Source organism: Trachemys scripta, chromosome 8 (genome assembly GCF_013100865.1).
Source record: "Trachemys scripta elegans isolate TJP31775 chromosome 8, CAS_Tse_1.0, whole genome shotgun sequence".
In the NCBI taxonomy this organism is placed as follows: domain Eukaryota; kingdom Metazoa; phylum Chordata; order Testudines; family Emydidae; genus Trachemys; species Trachemys scripta.
This window is the reverse complement of record NC_048305.1, coordinates 671,947-697,428: the sequence shown is the minus strand read 5'-3', so window position 1 is coordinate 697,428 and position 25,482 is coordinate 671,947. Positions and strand designations below refer to the sequence as shown.

Below are 25,482 nucleotides of genomic sequence, written 5' to 3'. Positions count from 1 at the left end.
ATATCCCCCCTTAGTCTCCGCTTTTCACAAGCAGGGGAGAGTCGGGGTGCACAGCCCCAGACTGCACACCGGGAGATCTAGTCACATACAGTGTTGGGGTTCTTAGGGACTGGCTTTTTTGGCCTTGTTTTGAAATGGGATTCGCTTGGTTTTTGGGTTATTGTGAAAGTCGGGGAGCTTATTTACCGCGTGAAAGTTGGCAACTGTGCTCCTGGGCAGAGCAGCACAGGTCTCCCTGAGCAGGTTTGTGTCCCAGGCTGCTAGGCAGAGACGGCGGGAGAAGGAGGAGGCAGCGGGCAGTGTGTTGTGCTCACTGTATTCACCTCTGCACAGCAGCAACAGACATGACAGAACGTACATTAAACAAAAAGGTTAAAAATTCTTTAAATATTCCCACCATCAGTGCAATGCAAGCAAATGATACCACAGGTCTGACCGGGGAGCAGCCAGCCCAGTGCACGGGGAAGAGTCCCGCTATCGCTAGGAACAAATGTGCACTGTACAGGACGCGAGCAAATGGATGGACCCGAGAGCATGGCCGAGGGCTGAAGCAGCCACATAGGGCCATGCAAGGCTCCAGCTGGGACTGAGCCCCTCTCCTTGGATTCCCCTGAAGGCACAAGATTTCCAGATGCTGCCGGCTGCTGAATGGAAGAGATTCCCCTGGAGAAAGTGTGAGGTGCACTTAGCCTTTGGCACAGGGCCCTGGGCCCAGCAGCCCAGCTGGGCCCAGCCTGGAGGTGGTGTGCCTGAGTGGGGCCGTTCCACTGAAAGCAGCTCAGTGCCTCCGAGCAGGGCAGAGCTGCAGCCCCACGGCGGGACACAGGCAGCAGGCTCGGCCCCACTGCCACATTCCTATGGAGGCTGCACAAAGCCAAAGCCCTGAGGGTAACAGACACGCTGGGCACCACTGGCCTGCGGCAGCCAGCTGGACTCCTGCTGCAGCCCCTCCAGGGGACTACCCAGGCTGTCCGCGATGGCTCTTAGCAGCAGCCAGGGCAGCTGGTCAGTTACGCCACACCACATGCAGAATCCAGAAGCCAGCCTGGCTTGCAGCTCTATTTGGGAAAGGCCACATCCCGCCTCGCTGCAGAGAGCGGCGGATGCTGAACCGCAGCCCCAAACCGCCGGGGAGATCCTGGCTGCCAGCAGAGGGGCCAGAGGCAGTGAGTGCCAAGGTGGGCAAGGAGGAAAGGTGCCCAGCAGGGCAAACGGGGTGAGGCGAAGCATTGACTGGTCCCACAGCTGGGCTTTTTAGTGGTAAATGCTTTGGCATGGTGCTTTCCTGTGCCCGAAGGGCTGCGGGAATGTGTGCACAATGGACCTCCCCTCTAGCCTGTGCTGCAGGAGACAGCAGCTGCACGCCCCAGGGTGACGAGCTGCCTCGGGAGCAGTCCCAGAGGGTCCTAGGGAAGATGCTTTAGACACGTTAAGGCGCCAGAAGTGGCCAAGGGGCCCCTGACCAAGACTTCCAGGGCAGAGCAGGCACACCAGAGTCCATGGGAGGGGGAGGAGCAATGCAGACGGATCCCCTCCCCCAAGAAATTACAAACCTATGCATGATATATACATACAGACAGACCTATATAAATATAGCAAACCCGGGGCTTGCGAGACTGGCCAGCTACTGGAATGTGTCACTGGACCTGCTCTGCCAGCTCCCGCCCTGGCAGCCCCACCATGCGCTGGGGGATCCCTCCCTTCCCGGTGGAGGGGAGCAGCGGGGCTGAGAAGGGGAGCAGCAGAACAATCCCAAGCAGCAGATTCGGAAGCATCCAGGTCTTCCCAGCCATGTGCTTTCCCCAAGCACAGCGAGGCCCTGCTGCAGTGTTCCCTGGTGCGGGGCTTGCTGCTCACAGCCCAGAGCATCTTTCTGGGGCTGTACATCGAGTGTCTCAATATAGAAATGTGCAAAACTGTAAACAAATCCCATGTGGCAGGGCAGCTGCTACCTTGTCCATCAGGCTGGGTGCTGCACGGCTCGGTGCCTGGGAGAGGCAAGAGGGTCCAGGCCCGGAGAACAGGCTGGGCTCTACAGCCGGCTGGGCTCTTCCTCACTGTCGCTGCAGTTTCCACAACAGTCCTGAAGTCAGAAGGGCAACAAGAGGGAGGAGAGGGAGAGAGGAGCACAGCAAGCAGAGGGTGAGCATGGTACAAAACAACACCCCCCAGCTGCCCTGAGCAGGGCGGGAACCCCGCCTGTGAGAGAAGGGACTCAGAGCCAGGGGAAGAGAGCCAGCACCCTCGGGAGGGGAACAGACAGGGGAGTCCTTCCAGCAGGGCCTTCTCCCAGGGGACATGCCCTTGAGTGGAGGAACAATCCTATACTGGCCAGCTCAGCGGCTTGAGGTGGGACCTCACGGGCCTTGCCCAGACTGAAAACCATTGAGGTGCAGAAGACACACAGCAGCCAGCTCACATCTGACCCAATGTCTGCACCCCACACAGCACAGGGCCCCACCCCTGGATCACTGGGGCCCACAAGCAGCCGGCTCCCTCAGCAGGGAGAGGACAGGGATCTGGACAAGGTAGCTCTCGGAGCCCATCACAATCAATCCTCGTGCCCTCAATACAGACAGACTTATACAAATATACCAAACCCTACAGGCGAGACTCAGAGCCCAGGATGGTGGTCAAGGATCGACAGGAGCCTTTGGCTTCCTGGAGCCCCTCTCTGGGAGCAGGGCCCACGGCAGTGGTAATGCAGGGAAGCTCTGACTGAGCGGACAGCAGTGGCAAAGCGCCTCTCACACAGAGGTGAGGCAGCGAGAGTGCAGGGAAGCAGGGTTAGTGGTTCACGGGGCGATTCACACACACAAGCAGCATCTGCTCTGCTGGGATGGGGAGAGTGGGGGTTAGGCACTGAAGGACAAGACTCCTCTTCCCCAGGTCTTGCCATGTCCGCAGGTGAGTCTAGGCCACCAGGTATTCCCTGAGCAGAGCAGCCGGGAGAGGGGCTGCTCACCTCTGGAAAGAGAAAAGATGTGGCATGAGAGGCCCGTGAGTCACAACTGGGCAGGGCCCCGTGTTTGCTGCAGCTCCCGCCCCCCTGCCAGGGACAGGGAGCTGCAGGCACTGCCAGGCCCCAGAGCTGGCTCAGAGCACTCCTGTGCCAGGACAGTGGGGTAAGTGGCTCTGGCCGGAGGCTCTCGAGGAACAGCACCAAGAGGGACAGCCATGCTGAGAGCCTCCGAGGGGAAAGCAGGAACCAGCGGAGGAGGTGGCTCTGACGAGCACGTGTGTTCAGGTCACACAGCTGCTAGGCAGGGGCTCAGTGGCGGCAGTATGGGCTATGCCCGTCCCTGGATACAAACCGAGGCTACTCCAGGCCCAAGAACACGCATAGAGGCATGAGTCTGCAGTGGTTCTGCCCCCACTGTTACCTGCGAGCTGTGCGCCAAGCAGCATCTCTTCCTGCTCCAGGCTGAGCCATGCTGGGAGCCCCATTAACGCTGGGGACTCAGCCTGGCAGGATGACACTCAGGAGTCTGCGCACTGAGTCCTTCTTCCTGGGATGGGGGCACACACCTCAGCTCCCCCCCACCCCTCCCAAACTACACGGATAGATCTAACCCAGCCACTTCTTCCTCCCCTCCCGCTCCCAAAGCCAGCTGCTTCAGTCCCTGGGCACCTCCGTCAGTGATGCTCCCTTCGCAGCTTTCATGGCAGCCCCTCCAACCCATTCAAGATCAGCTCCTTGACCTGGGGCTTTGACTGTGCCACACCCTGGCCCTGCACAACACCCACTTCAAGTTTCTTGTCCTCACCCATCCAGACCCTGTCTACCTCCGCTCCTCCATGTCCATCTGGCCTTCTCTCGTGTCATCCCCCTTGTCAGGTTTGCTACCTTGCCCCCTTCTACTTGCTCCTCTCCACCTTCTCCACTGCCCCCTTCTGCATGGGACACCCTCCCTGAGCTGGTCTGCAAGGCCCCCCCTCCTGCTGCAATGCCAGCACAGGCAGGAGAGAGGATTGGGCATTCCAGTGCAGTTAGAAACACCCACCGTCCCTAGGTCTGCAGGGTGCCATGCCCCAGCCCACCACCCCCCGGCGTGTGTTCCAGACCAGACTGAGCTCTTCAGGGCAGCGTCCTTGTCTCCCTGGCAGCACCCAGCACAATGGGGCCCATGCACAGCCTTTGGGCACTACTGCCACATGCAGGGTAAGAGCTAACAAAGGGGGTGGTGGAGAGGGAGTTCGTCATCCTCCAGCACAGCACAGGTAGCATCCTGCAAACAGGCTGGAGCTGCACAGGGAGGGCATGTGCAGCTGCAGCAGGAGCCCGACAATCGCCCTCTTGTTGATCTACTCAGAGCAGAGCTGCATGCAGGGGCCTGAGTCCTGCTGCTCCAGTTCCCCCCCACCCTTTCAGATCAGAAGGGGTGTGTCCAAGAGCCTGGAGAGGCCCTGCAGGAAGCCCGAGAGGAGCCAGGCTTGGGGAAAAGGGGCAGCGCCTGAGGACACGGCAGCACGCTGAGCCACCTGGCTGCGCCTCTGCATAGGCGCTGGAGGGGGGACATGCCGCTGCTTCCAGGAGCTGCTTGAGTAAACGCAGCCTAGAGCCTGCGCCCCTGCCCCCCACCCAACCCCCTGCCCCAGCTGTGATCCCTCTCCCGCCCTCTCAACTCCTTGGTCCAAGCCCAGAGCACATCCTGCACCCCCAACCCCTCATCCCTTGCCCCACCCAAGAGCCCTCATCCCCCCTCCCCGCAACCCCAACCCCCTCCCGCACCCTGAACTCATTTCTGGCCACACCCCAGAGCCTGCACCCCCAGCTGGAGCCCTCACCCCAACCCCCAATTTCATGAGCATTCATGGCCCACCATACAATTTCCATACCCAGATATGGCCCTCGGGCCAAAAAGTTTGCCCACCCCTGATCCAGGGGTTCGAGTGGTTGTGTCCGCACGAGCAGATCTGAACTAGGGCTCACATGAGCTGAACTGCCCTAACCTAGGACCTAGGGCTTGGAGATTACTTGGCAACAGTGCAGCTGGCATTCCCTTTTCAGCTGTCAGAGGGCTAGGTGCACAGGATCGTGCGAGGACTGGAGGTACAGAGCCACCTCTTGCAGAGAGAAGCGACAAGTCTCTGCGATACAAACACATATTGTTCTCAGACCAAGGAGTGTGGATCAAGTGGGAAACATGGGAAGAATGGGGCTCAGGAGAAGAAATGGGGCTGGACCCCTGCCAGACCAGTTCACCATTTCCTGGGAGCTCCCCTAGCGAGATGCAAGCCCAATCAGCCCCGCACGAGCTGACATGATCAGGAAGTCTGCAGGAGTACAATTCCCACCCCTCCCCATCAGGCCATGTGCGCTACAGGGATGTCTGTGCAGGGCAGCAGCTTGCTTGGAGATGTCAGGGCTGGTAACTCCTGAGGAGGACAAAGCAGGCCTGAAAATCCAGGGAAAGGAGTGGGCACTGCAGGCACCGGCAGACGACTCCAGCCCGTAGGGACCGGGAGGCCAGAGGCCCTGCCAGGCTCTGAATGCCCAGGAGAAGCTCTCAGCTGCCCTGGAAACTGGCCCACTCATGCTGGTGCCCACGTGAGACAGTGCTCCTCTGGTGCCCCCTAGTGTCTGGCTCCTGCCATTGATTCTCCTGGCGGGGGAGGGGGTGGGTGTGCTGGCAGTCGCAGTGCAGAGGGGAGGTGGGTGCCATCCCCGGAGGGCCCGCTCCCCACCAGGGGGTTTACCTGTCTGCTGAAGAGGCGCTGTAGCAAGCCCTTTTTGGGCTGTGGAGAAGGCTGTCCTTTCCAGTCCAGGTCAGGGGGCACTGCGCCATCCAGGCTAAAGACATTCAGCTCCTTGAAACACTCGCTCTCAATCATCTAGGAGAGAAAGGAGATGACTGCAGCCTGAGACACTCACCCACCTGCCCCAGCCAACAGGACCCTGGGCGCTGGATCCGGCTGACTGGAAAAGCCCAGAAAAGCCCCTATCACCCCCCTCAAGGCTGATCACGCAGGGCACAAGACACTGCCAAGAACCCTTCACTCAGTCACTGCACGGAGGAGCAGGGCCACTGGGCTCCGGGGCCCCTTCTCCAAGGCCCGGACCTAGTCAAGTGCTATGCTATGGGAGGCAGCCCCCCCTGCAGTGCAGAGCCCCCCCCTACCTCATTCTGCCACGGGATGGGTACACTCCCTGTAGCGAACTTCTGGTAGAAGTCATTGTCTGTGGGCTCCAGCTCCACTCCCTTCACCGTGGAGAACTGCTCTATGTCCAGCACGTCCTTGCAGTAGATGGCCTGGGGCTGGGAGAGAAGCGGAGGCAGCAGTCACAAAGCAGCAGAGCCCAGTCCCATGGGCTCTGCCAGAACTCCCACCATTTGCCAGGCAGGTCCCTTTCTACCTATCCCACTCATTCCAACAGCTTCCCTCACCTTGGGGAGGCCGGGGCAGCTGCTCCAGAAACACCCCAACCACCGTGGGGAGCAGGGGGACCACCCCATTAGTAGGTAGCTACAGGGCCCCTGCTCACCTGGGATAAGATCCTCACAAATGGGATAGAGAGGTAATGGGGAGCAGAGCTCCACACAGGGCCACGGCCTCTGATCTGCCCAGGAATGACACTTACATCTGGTTTGAAGGGGGGGTCCAGCATGCCGGCTTCCAGCCTCTTGAAGTTCAGGTGTCTAAAGAGAGGATGCTCCTTCACTTCCTGGGCGCCAGCTCCTCGACACCCCAGCCGCTCCCCGGGGTCTTTGCACAGCAGCTGCAACACAGCGCAGCAGGGTGAGAACTGCAGGCAGGGGCCTGAGGAGGAAGACACCTGGAACAGCAGCACTTAGCGGGCTAGGTTGGGCTTTTGAATGACCTCCCGGAGGGCAGGCTCTCCAGCCAAGCAGGTGCTAGGGTGAGTCAGTGCACCCTGCAGCCACCCCACATGCCTTGTTTTTGGATGCCAGGGTGCAACTCCCCCGCCCCCCGCCAAGTTCAGGCAGCAGGCTGTGCCTGCAGCCTCATCCCCAGCCGACTCAGCTGGAACCAAAGGTACGTGAGAGTGTTAGCTGAGCCTGACACTGCTGCTCTGCCATCGGCAGGGGAAAGGGGGGGAACTCCATTTTCCCCAGGGGTGCTCCACCCAAGACCCCGCTCCCACCACCCCCACTCCACCTCTTCCTGCACCTGCTCTGCCCCCTCCTCAAGGCCCTTGCCCGCTTGCTGCTCTTCACCCTCCCCCAAAACCTTCTCCGAGCTGCCAAACTGCTGTAGCTAGTGGGTGCTGAGCACCCACTATTTTTTTCTGTGGGTGCTCCAGCCCTGGAAAACCCATGGAGTTGGCACCTATGGACTCAGGCATTGGTACCATGGAGCAGAGAGAGCGAGCGCCAGGCGAGAACTTCTCCGAGTATTCCTCCTGTACATCCTTCACCAGCCGCTCCACCTCCTCCCGCTTGATCTTCTTCTTCCTTTGCTGGAAGGGAGATTGGCCCTCGATCATCTCATAGACAAGGCAGCCCAGAGCCCACCAGTCGGGACTGAACGTGTAGCGCTCGTTCTTCACTACTTCGGGAGCTGCAAGGGGGCGAGCAAACGAGTGGAACAGGAGGCTGGAATGCAGCACAATGACCCACGAGGGCAGCGGGCGAGTCTAGGCTAGTCAGAGACAGGCTGGGAATGGCTCAGGCAGGAGAGCAGGGCAAGGTTCCTTTCAGGCTGCCAACTTCTAGCCTCCTCCACCTCTTCGCAATTCCCCAGCTCTTCTCCCTGGAAGTAGGGCTGCTGCACTCCTTGGCTTGAAGGGGTTTCCACCATATCCAGGGTTCAGTTTGGTTCAATGGCTCTCAGCGCCCCCACTATACAAATTGTTCCAACCCCCCTGGGTAAGTCCTGGGGCACAGCTAGGGAGCTGGCTGGCTCTGCGGCACTGGCAGAGTCTAAGAATGAGCGGCGTGGTCGGGGTATGTGGGCACAGCCCCAGCCCTGCCTGTGTCTGGGAGGAATCTTGGAAAAGATGAATAGCCACTATATGAAAAGCATGATTTTTGTGACCAGTCCAAAATGACAGGAGACCTGTCCAGCCCTGAGGCTATGCAACCACAAGTACCTGGGCATGGTTTTGCTATGGGACACCTGTGATGGGGGGTGCTTGGCATACTGGGCTGCACGCATGGGCAGCAGGTAGAATAGGCCAGGGGAGGCTCTGCCTCCCCCAGCACTGCTACCGGACATTGGTGGCAGGGTTTGGCGACAAAGTTTTTGCTTTATTATGCCCCATGCAGGTTCTGGGGCGGCTGAGGAGGCACATACTGCCTGCTCAGCCACCCCGGAACCTGCATGGGGCAGATCAAAAGCATCTTCTAACAGACACAGCGAGTTGGGTCCAGGAAGGGGAGGCACGGCACGGCTTCGGCCAGCGCGGGGCTCCTCCAGCCGAGGCGGGGGAGAGCTCAGGGCTTCTCCGGGTGGGGGAGGGGCTTGTGACTCTGGCCACTGGTGTTGGGAGGAAACAGGGGGTCTCGGGGCTCTGGCCATGGGGAGGGCATGGGCAGAGCCGGGGGCTAGCCTCCCCAAAGGGAGGCTCCACCTGCCGGCCATGGCTGCGTGCCACTGCTCAACTGCTATGTTACAATCATCTTCAGTAGGTGGGACGCGGTATGGAATATTCTAACTGGGTTTGTTTAGTTTGGAAAAGAGAAGACTGAGAGGGGACATGATAGCAGTTTTCAGGTATCTAAAAGGGTGTCATAAGGAGGAGGGAGAAAACTTGTTCACCTTAGCCTCTAAGGATAGAACAAGAAGCAATGGGTTTAAACTGCAGCAAGGGAGGTTTAGGTTGGACAGTAGAAAAAAGTTCCTAACTGTCAGGGTGGTTAAACCCTGGAATAAACTGCCTAGGGAAGTTGTGGATGGTCTAAACAGTATTTGGTCCTGCCATGGGGATAGGGGACTGGGCTTGATGACCTCTCGAGGTCCCTTCCAGTCCTAGAATCTATGAATATGGATGACCACTTATATTAGAAGATACCAATATTATAATATTGCAATGAATCTTGCCAGATAGCCATGTAAGGTCTCAGTGGAAAAGTTATGATTTGCTAAGTCTGATAATCGTGTTTGTATGTCTGTATCTTTGTATCACGAGTTATAAGTGTGTGTGATGTACATGCAACTCAAACCTGTGCTGTGTCTGGGGGACCCCCCTAGAGCACTTGGCATCAGCACTGTCCAGCCTGTTGGATGGGCCCTCAAGGGCAATCAGCTGTACATGACTCCACTGAGAGAAGCCAGGGGCTACACCTATGAGTCAGCAGGACATGTAGGGACAAGGACGTGCCTATGGACAGGGGACTCCAAGCGCTTTTCCAGGCCCATGTGCTGGGAGCTTGTGTCTGGGACAAAGAATGCACAAGCCACATGGCAAAGGATCTAAAAAGGCAGCTGCCTCTTCTCCATTTTGTCTTCAATCCTGCTTCTCACCATTGGACTCACTTCTCTACAAACTGAAGCTTTGAACAAAGGACTGACAGACCCATCCAAGCTTTGGGTGTGTTCCAGAGGGACTTTACAAGCCAGCAAATTCACTAAGAACCCGATATATAGACTCTGAAGTCATATGTATGTATGTGATCGCTTCAACCATTTAACAACTCTTCTCTTTCCTTTCTTTTATTAAAAACCTTTAGTTTTAGATACTAAGGAATTGGCTGGCAGCGTGGTATTTTGGGTCAGATCCAAACTAGTATTGATCTGGGAATGTGGCTGGCCCTTTGGGGATCTGAAGAACATTTTGTATAGCAAATAGAGTTTTAAATAACTTCTCACTTTACTGGACCTATTTGCTGATTAAGATACAGAGACTGGAATGCAATAAAGGGGGCTGGGTGATTTCTTTTTTTGGCTTCTTGATAACCAGTGTGGGGGATCAGGAGCAGAGTTTGTGACTGGTTGGTGAATCTAACTACGGTGTTAACTACTGGTTTGGGGAGAATCTGCTCTCCTTGCAGCCTGCGCTGACGTTGGCATTTTCAGCGTGGGCTACCCTAGGCACCTCAGGTCACAGGCGGGATGTAGAACAAGTGCCTACAGTGTTCTGCTCTAAGGTCTCCAGTCTAATTTTCAGGAAGCACGCACACCATCCCCTCACTTGAACCCTGCTGAGGATACCAGAGCTGTTAAGATCTGTCAGTAGACTCCTAGTTTTGGGCACCCCTGCTTCCGTCTCCTGTTTTCATTGGGAGTGTAGGGGAGCTGTGTGCATGAAGCACCATGTCCCTATGGTTACACAATCCTCAAGGACTGCTAAGATTCTAAATCAGAGATTCCAAGGGTCTTCCAGGGCTCTGTCCATAGACACCTAGCTCAAAAGCACAGCCCCCAGTCCACCCCCAGAAATGGAGCTCTGGCTAGAATGCAGCCCAGGGTGATGAAGAGAGTGGCATTGTATAGGCCAGTGGTTCTCAACCAGGGGTACATGTACCCTGGGGGTACGCAGAGGTCTTCCAGGGAGTACACCAACTCATCTAGAGATTTGCCTAGTTTTACAACACGCTACATAAAAAGCAGTAGTGAAGTCAGTACAAACTAAAATTTCATACAATGACTTGTTTATACTGCTCTCTACACTGAAATGTAAGTAGAATGTTTATATTTCAGTTGATTTATTTTATAATGATATGGTAATGAGAAAGTCAGACATTTTTCAGCACTAGTGTGGCTGTGACACTTCTGTATTTCTATGTCTGATTTTGTAAGCCAGTAGTTTTTAAGTGAGATGTAACTTGGGGGTGTGCAAGACAAATCAGCCTCCTGAAAGGGGACAGTAGTCTGGAAAGGTTGAGAGCCACTGGTCTAGGCAGTCACTCTAGCCATCTCTCCATGGCCACAGGCAGGTTGTTGGAGGCCATACTCTAGGCAGGGTCTCTATGGTCAGGAAGGACATTGTGGGGGGCAGGGCAAACTTTGGAAGAGGGAGGTATTGTGTTCAATTTGCATGTTTCAAATCAGGGACAAAGCTTCCAGATTTCCTGTCGCAGGAGATACTCACCCATGTAGCCAACGGTCCCCACCCGGCCTTTGATCGTCTGGCCCTCGGGCACATGCACAGCCAGCCCCAGATCTGAGATACGAATGTGACCTGAATACGGGAATAACAGCATTAGGAGCTCAGGAGTCGACGGGCTAGGCCACGGCTGCTGGTGAGCACAACGTAGCCCCGATTCACACAAGGAAATGAGAGAGGCACCCACAGTCCAGGCACAGGGCCAGAGCACCGCCACACACTCCTGGCTCCTCTCCCACCTGCGGCCCTCGACTCACCATGGTCATCCAGCAAGATGTTCTCTGGCTTCAAGTCCCTAGAGTGGGAGAGAGCAGATTCCATTAGACATACCCTGGAGCAGCAAAACCCTCAGCTCAGCCTGGGACAGTCCTGCAGGCGACATCCCACCAGGGCCCTGCCTGTTACTTCAGTCTGACTGTCTGTATAAGCTGTGACGTTATTGACATAAACTGTAACTATAGATCATTGTTGCAACAACTGTTATATATTTGTGGCAAATATTGTACAAAGGTTATTGTGTGAGGTGTTTATAAAAAGGATATGATTTGCTGGTTATGATTATGCTATCTAAATGCATGTATCATTGTGTATTTAAAGTTATAAGTATTGGCTCTATACTTTCTGTATTTCAAACTTCTGGGTGACACCCCAGACAAGTTGGTGTTAGCTCTGCCTAGCCTGCTTGATGGCCCATTAAGGACCATCAGCTATACAAGTGATCCATTGAGAGAAGGCAGATACACCTTCAATATTTATTCTCCTCAATATTTATTCCACTCTATATGCATCCGAAGAAGTGGGCTGTAGCCCACGAAAGCTTATGCTCTAATAAATTTGTTAGTCTCTAAGGTGCCACAAGTACTCCTGTTCTTTCTGCGGATACAGACTAACACGGCTGCTACTCTGAAAACAGATACACCTTGTGACTCAGCGAGCTATGCAGGGACATGCCTACGGACAGAACTCTAACTCTATGCCATGTGCTGGGTAGCTTGTGCTTTTTTTGTTCCAAGCACAAGCCACATGGCAAAAGGACTATAAAAGGCAGCAGCATCATCTCCATTTTGTCTTCAATCCTGCTTCTGACCTCTGGAGGAACTTTGCTACAAACTGAAGCTCTGAACAAAGGACTGAATGACCCGTCCCAGCTGGGGATGTTCCAGAGACTTGATTTGAACCTGCAGTTTATTCCATCGCTGCTACAAGCCTGAACCAAGAACTTCGCCATTACTGTATGTAATTGATTCCATTTAACCAATTTTAACTCATCTATATTTCTTTCTTTTATGAATAAACCTTTAGATTTTAGATTCTAAAGGATGGGCAATAGCATAATTTGTGGATAAGATCTGACTTGTATATTGGTCTGGGGCTTAGTCCTTTGGGATTGGGAGAACCTTTTTTCTTTTACTGGGGTATTGGTTTTCATAACCATTCGTCCCCATAACGAGTGGCACTGGTGGTGATACTGGGAAACTGGAGTGTCTAAGGGAATTGCTTGTGTGACTTATGGTTAGCCAGTGGGGTGAGACCGAAGTCCTCTCTCTTTGGCTGGTTCGGTGCCTTAATAGTAAGGGAACTCCAGTTTTGGGCTGTAACTGCCCTGAATTGATACTCTCAGTTGTGTTCCACCAGAAGCCAGCATCGTTACACAAGCCCAGTGCAAAGGGCCGATATTGCATCTTATGAGCAGATGGGCTGCAGCTCCCACCCCACAGGCAAGGAGCGCAGCCTTCCTACAGTCACATCCCCATCCCCAGGCAAGCCCAGCACCGCTCCTGTTCACCCTGTGGCTGAGAGCTCAGACTCCAAGCCTCATGAAAAGAGGGAAGTGAAAACCCACTGGGCTGCTTCCCTCTTCTCTTGTAGAGAAGTCATCCAAACCTATCCAGAGCAGGCTTACAGCAAGGCTTTCCTCTAAGGCCTTCCCCACTCCCATTCACCTGGGCTCCAGGGAGGATGGGGAGGGGACTAGCTGGGAGAGGCAGAGCTCCCCAGAGCTCTCTTGCCTTTGCAGCTAGTTAAAGAACCAGCCCCGCTAAAGGACATATTGTGTCTAAACGTGAGCCTCTACTCCCACCACCATCATGGGGTACAAATCCCGAGCCCTGCCAGTGTAAGGGAGGCCCATACCCCTGCCTGGGAGCACAGAGAACGGTCACTCACCTGTACGCTATCCTCTCCCGGTGCAGGTCCCCCAGGCCGCAGCAAATCTCAGCTGCATAGAACACCGCCCGAGGCTCCTCAAAGCCAGCCTCACCCATGTGGTAGATGTGAAACTTGAGGTCCCCTCCATTCATGAGGGTCAGTATCAGGCAGAGGGCATCTTTAGTCTCGTATGCATAGGCTAAGCTCACCTGCAAGACAGGGCAGAAAAGCTGTTAGAAGACAACAGAGCTGCTGCAGATAGAGGCCCGGGCAGGCACCATGCCCACCCAGGCAGCCAGCCTTGGACACAGCTGCCTGGATGGCAAGGTTAGAGCTGTTTCATATCCCCATCTCCTATCAGACACATTGGGGATTATCTCTTGGGAGGGGGCTTTTGCACCCCACCTATTTTTCTGGCTTCACCTGCCTTCCAGCTGTGAAGCCCTCAGCCAGCCAGGGCAGACACTGCAGAGAGGAAAACCATTTAAATACAAGTCTCCCCTTGGGCAGTAGCTAGTGGGCCCAGCCAGGCAGATCCCCAGCTCACAGGAGATTCCCTCTTCACTGCACACTGAAAGGGAACTGGCTGCATTGTCTGTGCAAGGAGCTGGGACGCCTCCAGGGAAGAACCAAAGCTGCTACCCAGCTGGGACAACAAGACAGCTGGACAGGAAGCAGCTGGGTGGAAGCATTTCATGCAGGGCCCTCACCCCAAAGCTCTACCTGATGGGAACTGTCACGCTGCTCAGTGCCACAGGGCCAACACCTCCCTACAACTGGAAGCAGCAGCCCCCCACACCACGCATTGCCCACTCCACTGAGCACAGGAATGTGTGCCACAACTGCTCAGTAGATCTCTGCTGCACACCCCCACCGAGCTGCAGCAGTTCAGAGGTGGGGCTGGCTGCAGCTTGCCTCCTGCATAGGCCAAGCTTTCCCCGATAGCTAAGAACACTTTAGCCCTTTGGGTTATGAAGAAAGCCTTAAAAAGAAGTGAGCGGAGTGTAACCAGACTGATGCTGTGACACCATCCAGCCTGTGGGGGAAGCTCCATCGCTGTGCCTTGTTCAGCAAACAGCAAGGGCAGCCCTGCTGAATCCTGTTATCCACAGCAGGGGAGTGAAGATCAGCAGGTTCTGGGTTCTCTCAGGTTGCCAAGTTCCTAACCCTAACCCAGCCCTCGCCCCTCCCCCTGTCCCACCCCTTCTCTGAGCCCCCTCCTCCCGCCCCTCCATAACTCTCTCTCCCCCACTCTCACTCACTTTCACCGGGCTGGGGCAGGAGGTTGGGGTACAGGAGGGGTGAGGGCTCCGGCTGGGGGTGCAGGGGCTGGGCTGGAGCCGAGGATGAGGGTTTCGGGGTGCAGGAGGGGGCTCTGGGAAGGAGCCAAGGGGTTTGGAGTGTGGGAGTGGGCTCCGGCTGGGGGTGGGGCCGGGGATGGGGGGTTGTGACGAACCGATTGTTCTTAATGTGTTCTTTGAATACTATGTGCTTGCCTGTGATGCAGCAGGGAGAGGGGAGTATTGACCTGGGAAGGTTGCAGGGGAGTTTTGCTGGGACTGTCTCCATTGGGGATGGAGACTTTCCTTGAGGGAGGAGACCTGAGCATGTGACATGGGAACCCAGGAGGGGGGCTGGAAGCCAGGTGACACCTCTGCCCAGGGAAATGGACAAAGGCTGGGGGAGGAGCCAAGGGGAGGCTGAATGAACAGCTGGAGGGAGTTTCAGTTTGGAGCTGGCTGGGAAATGGAGGGGATCCCAGACTAGGCTCTGGCCTCCCTGGGCCCCCTCCCCTCCCTCCCCTCCCCCCCCCAAGATGGACCTGACTGAGGGGGTCCTGTTGTCTGTACCTGCAAGACCTGTTTGGGACTGTGTTCCTGTCGTCTAAATAAACCTTCTGTTTTACTGGCTGGCTGAGAGTCGTGGTGAATCGCAGGAAGGGGGGTGCAGGGCCCTGACTCCCCCACACTCCGTGACAGGGGTTGGGGTGCAGGAGGGGGTTCCGACCTGGGGCACGGGGTTGGGGTGCAGGCTCCAGCTGGGCGGCGGCGCTTACCTCAGGCAGCTCCCCGTCGGCAGCGCAGCGGGGCTAAGGCAGGCTCCCTGCCTGCCCTGACTCCGCGCCACTCTTTGAAACAGCCGACATTTCCGCCCCTTAGGCGCAGGGGGCTCTGTGCGATGCCTCTGCCCCCACAGCTCCCATTGGCCATGGTTCCTGGCCAATGGGAGCTGCGGAGCTGGCGCTGGGGGTGGGGGCAGCACGTGGAGCTTCCTTGATGGTCCCCGAGCCTCAGGGCCAGACATGTGGCCACTTCCAGGAGCCATACGGAGCCAGGGCAGGCAGGGAGCCTGCCTCAGTCCCACTGCACCACTGACCAGACTTCTAGCAGCCCGGGCACCGGTGCTGACCCCAGCCGCCAGGGTCCCTTTTCAACCAGGCGCTCCGTGCGAAAACCGGACGCCTGGCAACCCTAGGGTTCCCCCGGGCAAGGCCTGCTCCCTCCTCAGAGCACGGCTGCCATGCCATCTCATGCCCAGCCAGGGAGATGGCACATTTACAGTCCAGCCATTCGGGAAACGCAGCACTAGGATCCATACAGGCTCCTTGTGCAGCCCCACTGCAGCGCAGAGCGTGGGCCGCAGGTGGGTCAGCTGCCTCTCAGCCCCTTGATGCAAAGTGAAAGCAGTTCCTATGTACTTACTACAAACCTACTGTTCACTTTTTCCAGGATCTGCTTCTCGTTCAGGGCCATGGACTCCCCCTTCCGCTTTTTGATCCGCTTCTTCTCCAGCTTCTTGCAGGCATACATCTTCCCAGTGGCTCGCACCTGGCATGCACACACCTGGAGGAAGCCAGCAGGTTCAGCATGCAGGCCAAACCCTGCCCCAGAACCCAGCTGGTGCAGGCCGAGGGATTAGACTCCACCCCTATCCAAACTGCTAATATTAGTGGCATGCACTTCTGGGTCTGCCAGCCAAGCAAGCCACCAGATCAACTCCTTTCCTGATGGGCTTACATGGTTCTCCCTTGCCTGCTGGTCTCTGATCATTGCCCCAGTGTGGCCTGTACATCTGACTCTTCTGGTTACCTACTTCTCCCAACTTTGAGCTGTCCCCCTGTGAAACAGTGGCAGTGAAACCTGGACACCTGTCACCAGTCGTGACAAGGCCTGCAACTCATTGGCCACCATGGAGGGGATGCTCGAGGCAGTTACAGCCCAAGGAAGAGGTGTAACCCAACGGCGTAAGCAAGGGGCTGGGAGTCAGAAGTCCTGGCTCTGCCACCGACTCAGGAGAATCCCAGCTGTGTGCCTCAGTTTTCCCATCTGTAAGATGGGAGAGAATGATATTGGCCCTCTGCCCAAGCAGTGGCAGGTGTGACAAGTGCTCCCCCAGCACTGCCTGTCCTGAACACACACCATGCCAGCCCCTCCCTCCCCACCAGACGCAGCTCTAGTGTCCAGCATGAGGTGCTCTCCCCGCTCCAGAAAAGGGGAGCAAGAACAAGAGCGGAGAGCACCCATCAAGGGAGGCTTTCCTGGGGACTGGGTCAGAAAGCAAGGCCCAGTCCCATCCTCAGGGGCGGGTGGGGCCCTTTGGCAGGACAAAGCTTTGGCCCCTGAATCTCCTGCATACTCAAAGGCGGGAGAGCGTGCAGGCCACTCACCTCACCAAAGCCTCCCTTTCCCAGCACGCGATACTGGCGGAAAGTGTTTTTAGTCACTGGCTGCCTGTGAACAAAGCAGAAGAGGCTGGCTTGAGAGGAGAGGCGGAGCAGTGAGGTACCAGGCTGCGTGGCACAAGTCCCCCACCCACCCTGGCGCAGCAGGCACACCTGGCCTGACCTAGCCGACAGAGTCAGGAACTCAGAGGGCTAACCCTGGGCTCTGCAGCCACAGGGAAAGCAGGGCCTATTGCTGCCTTAATTAAAGCCTGGAAAGGGCTCTGTGGGTGCTGAGGAGAACAGCACCCTGCGCCGATGGGAGGGATCAGAACATCTGCTCCCACTTGACTGGCTTTGGCCAGAAAGCAAGGAGGGGCTGCGGGTCCCCTTCGAGCAGCACTCCCTAGCCCTGAGCCTGCAGGGCCCTTGGGCTGCAGTGCCCCCCGAGAGAAGCAGGGACAGACTTACCTTTCCATCCATTTCCACTGCAGGAAGCGGTTGAAGTAGATGCTGTCAAGGTAATCGGCAAAGGGAGCCACGCTCAGATAGTCATGGATGAGCCTGGGAGAGAGGGACAGCCAGTCAATGATGGCAGGAGGATGCTGTAAATGTTTTCCAAAGGATCCGCTGCTCACCAGCCCAGACTTGGGCCTAAGACCCCTCTGATCCAAGCAGCAGCTGGCCTTCCCCACAGCTGCACCCAAGACGAATGAGACCCTTGCAGCCTCCTAGCAGGGCAGCCAGGCATTGCCCCAAGCACCCATCACCACCCCAGGAGAGCCCTTTGGTCCTGATATTCAGTGATCTGCAGCCGCTGCAGGAAGAGGAAGGTGACCCTGTGGGGAAAGCCGCTTATGGAGCTGGGCTGGCACTGCTCAGATCCAAGCATGGCCCCTGTGACCAGGCGTTGGCTGGGCTCTGCACACGAGGAGGATGTGGTGCTGTCTGCCCCTTGGGAGAGCGTCCTTAGCAGCGGTGCCCCCTGCAGAAGGCCACGCCCAGACATCGTAATCAGCTGCTGTGTGCAGGCACGGAGATCGGAGCAGGGTCCACAACAGGCCACCCGGGGACCAGTCTGAACCATTACCGGCTCCTGAGGCTGGTGCCAAGGCCAGGCTGCAGAGCGATGAGCCCTGCAGAAAGCGTCTGGACTGCAGAGCACATCAAGTGCAGCAGATGGGCTCTTCCCTTTCCAGGGGCTGCCAAGAGATGGCAGGGCCCAGGCTGGAGACTTCTTGTTCATACAACACCATTGGTTACGTTCCATAAAGGCAGCGGGCACACCTGCTGCTAGGCCCAATATTCAGTTAGGCAACGTCTGGGCTGGAGAGCACGGGGGAGAAGGAGGATCGGCTTGCTTAACGGTTTCCTTTACATACTTACACGATACAGAACTCCAGGCACCATCACTGTGGTTCCCCCCCAACCAAGCAGGCCTCAGGCCCTGCACGTCCCACCTCCTGGAGTCCCCTGGACTCACAGCTGCTACCATGTGTTCACAACAGACACATCCAGATGCAGACAGCATTAGGGCAGGTAGAGCATTTGACTCTTGGTCTGTCCCAGTCTCAGCCCAAAGAGACAAGCTGGAGAGCCCAGCGAGAGCCACAAGCAGGAGGTCAGCAAGTCCAGGGCTGACCACAGGAGATAGGACAGGATCCATTCAGGATGGTGACTCGAACACCAGGAAAGAGAGAGAACACATAAGAACAGAGATTCCTGCACCACCTTGTGGCCTTCAGGGACCCCTGAAATGCAGGAAACGCAGAAGCTGGCCTGCACTCACACTTCCTTCCCCCATCAGTGTTGGCTAGATTCAGCCTGCTCAGTGCAAATGCAAATCCCGTTAGCTATCAATGCTAGGGAGCAAGTCTCAAATCCCAGGAGCAACCCAAATTGCTCCTTCAGGGGCCACACTGGACTCAGCCAATGACCTGTAATGTCCATTCCCCTGGGAATATTTACACTATCCAATGTAACCTCGAGCCAGGCCCTGGGGCCCCTCCCCAACTTACTTGGTTGCTTCCTTGAAGAGCTCCTTGGATGCCTCCTGCTCCAGCCTCTCAGAACAAGCACTCACCAGCGGCAAGGGAACTTCGGGCACATGATCCACATTCTGGGAGAGGAGGGACTGAATCAGACACAGGGAGCTGAGCCCCAGGGGCCTCCATGGGCTGCCGCTAGGGGAACGGAATCCGCAGGAACCCAGCACAGGTCTTGGCCTGCCCCCAGGATCTCTGTTACTGGGGGAGTGGAGGGACTCTTTGCTCCCCTCTGCCCTGCATTGGGGGTGGCTGGTGCTCTTTCCCGAGCACGCTGCGAGCGTCTGGGTGCTAATGCTTCCCAAGCGTCTCCAGCCTGGGCCCTGCCATGCTTCCCAAGCGTCTCTGCACGGAGCCAGCAGCTCACGCAGCCTGCTCGGGTCGCTTACCTTGGGGTTTAGGTAGCTGTCAATCAGGTGCTGCCCACACTCTTTCCGCTTCTCGTCTGGAGTCACTTCATACTCTGCCTGTACAGAGAAAACGAGGCTGGTAAGGACTACCCCTGCTGGACATGGAGACGTGCAGGAAGTGCGGGCAGAGGGAGTGCCACAGAACAGCATGAATTAGCTGCCTGCCATCAATAATACCCCTCTCCCCATTACTGGCACAATGGGGCTCCTGCAAACTGCCCCCCAACCTCAGGACACAGCCCCAATCTTTACAGAACAGCAGGTAACAGACTCTTTCCGCAGGGAAACGCTGCAGCATAAAGCGGAGGGTCAAGAGTTCAGGTCTCCCCACACACTCAGCCCTACATTTAGCAACAGACTGAGGGCTCTACGCCAACTGGGCCTTGGTCCCTGACTCTCCAAACATGGGTCACAGCGTCCTGGAGGAATTTCTCACACAGCTCTGTGCTTACCACAGCATCCAAGAACTTGACACAGCGTGACAGCTCAGGCCGCGTCTCGCAGAACAGCCGGAAGAGCAGGCGCCCAATCGGCTGCTTCTCACACAGGCTGCGATAGTCTCGCTCTGCAAATGCAAAGGAGGAAGTGAGCCGCTTGCCTCAAACGTAGGTATAAGCAAAGCCCATCATAGCCACAGCCAATGAGAATTCACAGACCAGGCCAGTAGGGGGCGCTGCAACAATCTACTCTTATACAGGCCAAAGAATCGCGCCCCGTGATTCCTCTATGGAGCCCATAACTTGCAGCTGAACTAAAGTGTAGCATTTGGGAAAAGGCATCCAGTCCTGGTTAGAGACGCCACCTGACATTAGCCTAGGTAAAGCTGTTCCAACAAGCAAGTCCCTTCACTGTTAGGGCTTTGTGCCTTATTTTCTCCATTAATCTAATCTGGATAGCTTCAATATCCAGCCATAGGATCTTGGTCTGCCCCTGTCTTCTACATTAGAGCCCTCCTATCCAAAATATTTTTCCCATGGAGATATTTACTGTCCATGGTAGTCACCACAGCTTTCTCTCTGATAAGTTCAATCTATTTAACTTCTTAACCCTTTCCCTGTACAGCAGGTTTTCCAGACCTCAAATCAAATCGCTCTTGTAGCTAGTCTATAAACCTTTCATAATTTTTCAACATGCTTCTTAAGGTGCAGACACCAGAACTGGACTCTTCCCGTAACGGTCTCACTAATGCTGTATACAATAGTAATGTCACCTCTCCACATCTGCTTGATATTCCCATGCTTGTACATCCAAGCATCACGTTAGCTCTCTTAGCCATCGCATTCAACTGGGAATAATGTTCAGCTGGTTATCTGCCATACTGCCTCCCCCGCCCCAGTCAAGTCCTTTTCAGAGCCACTGCATTTCAGGATAAAATATGGTCTGTGTTCTTTATCCCTAGATGTATGCCTTTGCATTTGACCATAACAAAACACATTTGTTCATGCCCCACTTACCAAGCAATCCAGATCACTCAGTATCAGTGACCTGTCCTCATCTTTATTTAACACCCCGATCAATCTTTGGGCCATCTGCAATTTTTTTCTTTATTTCTTTTTAAGTCTGCAATGCCTTTATATTTTCTTTCAGCTCATTGGTAAAAATATGTAAAAACATTACTGAGGGGTGGACTGAGAACTGATTCCTGCAAGACTCATTGCTTATTCCCCATTAATCATTAATGTTTAAAGCCCTCACTCAGCCAGCAGGGACCGGGACACCTGGCCATCCCAGCCTGCAGGGGGGCTCCATTTGCCCTTGGGGTCTATGCCTGCTCCAGGCAGAGCAGAAGGACCTCGCACTACGGGGTGAGCAGGGTGGCACTGGAAGGGTAGCACTGGGGGGAGGGGGAGAATGCATCTCACTGTATTCAGCACCTACCCCCTGCCCCTCCCCAGGACAGAAGTCCCCACACTGCTCCATAGGATGCCAGGGCCCCGCCCTCCTACACGGCAGGCATATTGTAGGCGTTCCCCTCCCCTATGCAGCAGTTTCTCCTGAGGAAGCTGCGGCTTCCTGAGTGGTGCAGAGCTCAGCGACAACAGCTCCAGCCCAGGGGAGGGGGTCACACTGCTGCCTCACTAGCTGCACTATTTCCTTCTCTGTGGGGAAATGAGCTCACTCCAATGAGGAAGGTGAAAGGTTTGCAGCCTGGCAAGGTCAGAGACTCCCTCGCTGCCATCACTGGCCCCAGAGCGGCACAGGCCTCACTGCTTGCAGGACTTGGCAGTGCCAGCGCATGCACAGAGCCTGGATTTCTGCAGTGGGGCCTGTCCACCCCCTCAGGTTATGTGGGGAGGGAAATAAGAATGCCCACACCTGGCCTTGAAGCCATTAGTGAGAGAGGAAAATACGGGAACCCCTGCTGGAAACAAACATGCTGACCCATCCTGAACATGGACTACCATCCCCCTCACCTCTCCCCAGAGGGGCAGCAGTACCTCAGTCCTTTACCTGTAAAGGAGGAGGAGTCTCTACCTGGAACAGATCTACAGCCAGTAAAGCACAAAGCTGGAGCCCACCAAAGGGAGTAGAGGGGGCATGGGGAGCGACTCAGCAGGGAGGACAGGAACCAGGTCTTCCAAAGCAACCCAAGGGCAACGCCTTGGCCAGATGTGCCAGAGGACAGTGGAAAGGACATTTAAACTTTGACAGCCAGCCTGAGTGAACAGGCAGCACAACAGCGGATGAAATGCCTTGTAATGCCCACTGAATAGAGGTCTGAGCACCAGAGACCAGCTGAAGAAAAAGCTCTGCTTAGTGAGCACAACAGTCAGAACATTGGGATGGCTATGGAATAGGCTAGAGACGAAGGCAGCTCCCATCCTCAGCAATGGGGGGCAGAACTGTTCCAAAATCTCAGCTTTTGTTTAAAAAGGTAAACAGGAGAATTTGGTCCTAAGTTCAGCAGTGGCACCCTCCACCCCCAGCAAAAGGGAGTTGTGGGGAAGGGTGGGGGTGCGGCAGACAGGGCCGGGCGAGACGGGGTGCGATGGAACTGAGCTAGAAGCTTGGAGCTCACACGTGGGATGGAAGTTAGAGTAGGCCCCCTGTTGCTCTAACTTCCAGTGGGGCCTCACACTCAGGATGAGGAGCCACACCCAGCTCCCTGTGGCCACCACCATCCAGTGTGCTCAGAATCACGGCCCAAGTTTACAATGTGACCTGAATGCACCTGATGCAGTGACATCTGCCCTAGTCTGCAGACGGCCTGAAACAATAGCTCAGGGGGGTGAACTACATAATTCATCTCCATTGGCTGTTAACTCTGAAATTTAATGGTGACAACTTAAAATGTGACGTCACTATTTCACTAATATTCAGCTGTAAGGCGTTTATCCCACAGCGTCAAACAACCCCAGGGGCCCAAAGCTCCAGCTGCCCCCTACTCAACTGCCAAAACCTCTAGCTTCCTCCATGGCTTTGATGATGCAGTTATGCAATGGCAGGACCAAAACCTGAGCACCTCACGCACCGAAAACACGGGGACAGCATCCAACAAACTGAACTGAGTATCAGAACAACCAACCCAGCGCTACTAAATCAGCTGTGACTGTCTCAGCTGCAGTTCACTGAAAAGCTCCGCTGGTAACCAGAATGATGCTGCTGCATCAGATCCCCAGGGACCACGGTGAAGAATTTAGGCCCAGCTTGCCAGGGAATATATGGGACCTTGGCCATAGGAATCCGCTGGCTACTCCATCTATGTAAGGGGAAGCCCTGAAATGTGATTTGGGGCTCAGCTATACCCTTTGGGCTGTTTAATGAAAGGAAGTTCCTGTCTCTGGGGAAACCTGTCATGGTCTAGAGCAGTGGCTCAACCAGGGGTACGCAGAGCTCTTCCGGGGGTACATCAACCCATCTAGGTGTTTGCCTAGTTTTACAGCAGGTTACATAACGAGCACGAGCGAAGTCAGCACACAATAAAATTTCATACAATTACTTGTTTCTACTGCTCTATACACTATGCACTGAAATGCAAGTACAATATTTATATTCCAGTTGGTTTATTTTACAATGATATGGTAAAAATGAGAACGTCAGCATTATTCAGCACTAGTGTGGCTGTGACACTTTTGTATTTCTGTGTCTGATTTTGTAAGCAAGTAGTTTTTCAGTGAGATGTAACTTGGGGGTGTGCAAGACAAATCAGCCTCCGGAAAGGGGGACAGCAGTCTGGAAAGGTCGAGAGCCACTGGTCTAGAGGACCCTGGAGGACCTTGCTGAATGTGTCCAGCGGGCTTGGAGAAAGCATGACTTACCAGCATTCCCCCTTTCTCTGCACCCAAACTCTTACCCCGTCTGGCAGGTCTGTGCCCTGTACACACCACAGTGACCCTAGTTTTTCTCATGACACACTGAGTCTCTCAAATGCAGTTAGGCAGAGCTTACAGGACAAGGGATGAACTCCCCGCCAGGCAACTAAGAGTCACCCCAAGGAAGCCAACCATGTATCTCTGCCAGCCCCACGTGCGAACAGGGCAGGGGACAGCACTCGACATCCAACAAACAGCTATTCCTCACCGAGTGCTTGCCGGAGATCTTCACACAGGCTGATGTGCGGGAACTGCAGCATCTGGCGCCATTTCTTACTCTTGCCCTTCCTGTTCCCTCCGCCACCTGCAGGGGCACAGAACAGACATCACAATGAGGCAGCCAGCTAGAGTGTCTGACCTGGCAGCAGAGACAGCTGGGAAGGAGACACCTCCCTGCTGAGCCACACCTAGCCAGCAGGAATCAGGGAACGGACTGCCTGGACCTGAGCCCCATGCTATGGATCTAGACAGCAGTGGTGCCTTTCTCCCTGCATGACAGGACCCCGCCTTGCTGCTAAAGGAAAGATAAATCACTCCAGCTCGTTAGAGAAGAGCAGGAAGTCACTGAATCAACAATGAGCTCTTCTATCCAAGCATTTCAAAGGAGTTATCTGCTATTACAGATGGGGAAACTAAGGCATAGACTGGAGAAGGCCTAAGAACATCTGTATCAGCTGAAGTTCCAGCTCCCAAGCCTGTATTCAGATCCCATCTCTGAAAGTAAGCTGAAGAGTAACATTTACCCAGTGCTGCAAAGGTATGAAGTCCCCAGCTGCAGAATTTCCTGCCTAGCACAATTAGAGATGTTCATGCTACCTAGTCTTCCAAGGCTAAATATATTCACTACAGGGAGGCAACATGCTATCGAAAAATGCACCTGGGACCGGAAGACAAGAATTTCTGCTCCAATCCCAGCTCTGCAGCCAACTCACTGGGTAGCCTTGGGCAAGTCGCCTCAGCCTCCCTGCCTACAAATGGAACGAACTCCTCCCTCCCTCCCAGATAGGGAGCGAGAGTTAGTTCCTGTCTGGAAAGCAGGATCCAAGTGCCAGGTATCATTATAGCATCAATACTGTTAAAAGCAGATTGGTCTCTTAGGGTTAATTGCGCAGAGCCATGGGACAGGATTGGGAAGCTCTCTAAATACTCTGTAAATGGCAAGTATTAAAATGCTGCACTCTGGAAACTAGCCCACAGCACACCTGTCTCTCCTCCAGGCCAGCCAAGGTGCACTTGAGCTGTGTTCAACCCCTCAGCCACACCCAGCTGATTCAGGCCCAGAAATGGGACTCTTCAAAAGAAAAAACGGGGAGGAAGATGTTTCTTTCTGATTGATCGATCGGCTAGTGAAAAAGCAGTTGGCGGCAGCACACCAACAACTGCTGAACACATGAGCCAACCCCTAGTGTTGATCCTGGCCAGTTTGCACATCAGCCAGATTCTCTGCAGCCACCACTGTGGGGCCTATAAGAGACCATCTGGACAGGAAGGGGGCACTTACTAAATACGCAGACAAAAGCCTTGGCAGAGGGGTGGAGGGAGGCACTGTACCCAGCAGAAAATCCCCAGGTACAGCACAGGACTGAGTGCCTCCAGCTCTGGCCAGCCCGTGGTATTGCTGCCTTCAACAAGAGCTTCCCCCAGGCTCACTTCTCACAGTCCAACAAACGCACAACACTGAAAGCTTCAGAGAGGCAAACATCCGGAGGAGACACTGCTGCCTCCGGTACTAGGCACGAGCCACCAGCTCCACACACTACTTGGGCTCTGGATAGAGCGAAATTCCAGCCCAGAGTGTCTCATGCAGCCACGCAGGCTACAGCAGGCTGGAGCCCAAGGAGCTGAGCATCTGGGGCACATGCCAGAGTTTGCTGCATGTTCTGAGGGCAGCAGC

At 55.3% G+C, this 25,482-nt stretch overlaps 1 protein-coding gene across 1 annotated transcript; it reads right to left on the bottom strand.

The window, feature by feature from the left end:
- Nucleotides 1-297: 297 nt before the first annotated feature.
- Nucleotides 298-23,905, bottom strand: GRK6 (G protein-coupled receptor kinase 6). Its single transcript, XM_034779562.1, has 15 exons — nucleotides 23,797-23,905; nucleotides 19,728-19,840; nucleotides 19,255-19,332; nucleotides 18,839-18,939; nucleotides 17,292-17,384; nucleotides 16,827-16,890; nucleotides 15,862-16,002; nucleotides 13,178-13,368; nucleotides 11,269-11,306; nucleotides 10,997-11,086; nucleotides 7,316-7,524; nucleotides 6,584-6,721; nucleotides 6,123-6,260; nucleotides 5,701-5,835; nucleotides 298-2,967 (listed from the first exon to the last, which is right to left on the bottom strand). Exons 1-15 carry the CDS (start codon nucleotides 23,846-23,848, stop codon nucleotides 2,962-2,964), a joined length of 1,587 nt encoding a protein of 528 aa, XP_034635453.1. The 5' UTR covers nucleotides 23,849-23,905; the 3' UTR covers nucleotides 298-2,961.
- Nucleotides 23,906-25,482: the final 1,577 nt, after the last annotated feature.

Excerpts from the sequence above, each read along its gene's own strand:
- GRK6 (XM_034779562.1), bottom strand. The coding sequence starts at position 23,848 with ATGCTGCAGTTCCCGCACATCAGCCTGTGTGAAGATCTCCGGCAAGCA. Across the intron at positions 17,385-18,838 it reads CTCTTCAAGGAAGCAACCAA|GCTCATCCATGACTATCTGA; the intron begins GTAAGTTGGGGA and ends CCTCTCTCCCAG. Across the intron at positions 11,087-11,268 it reads CATCTTGCTGGATGACCATG|GTCACATTCGTATCTCAGAT; the intron begins GTGAGTCGAGGG and ends TCCCGTATTCAG.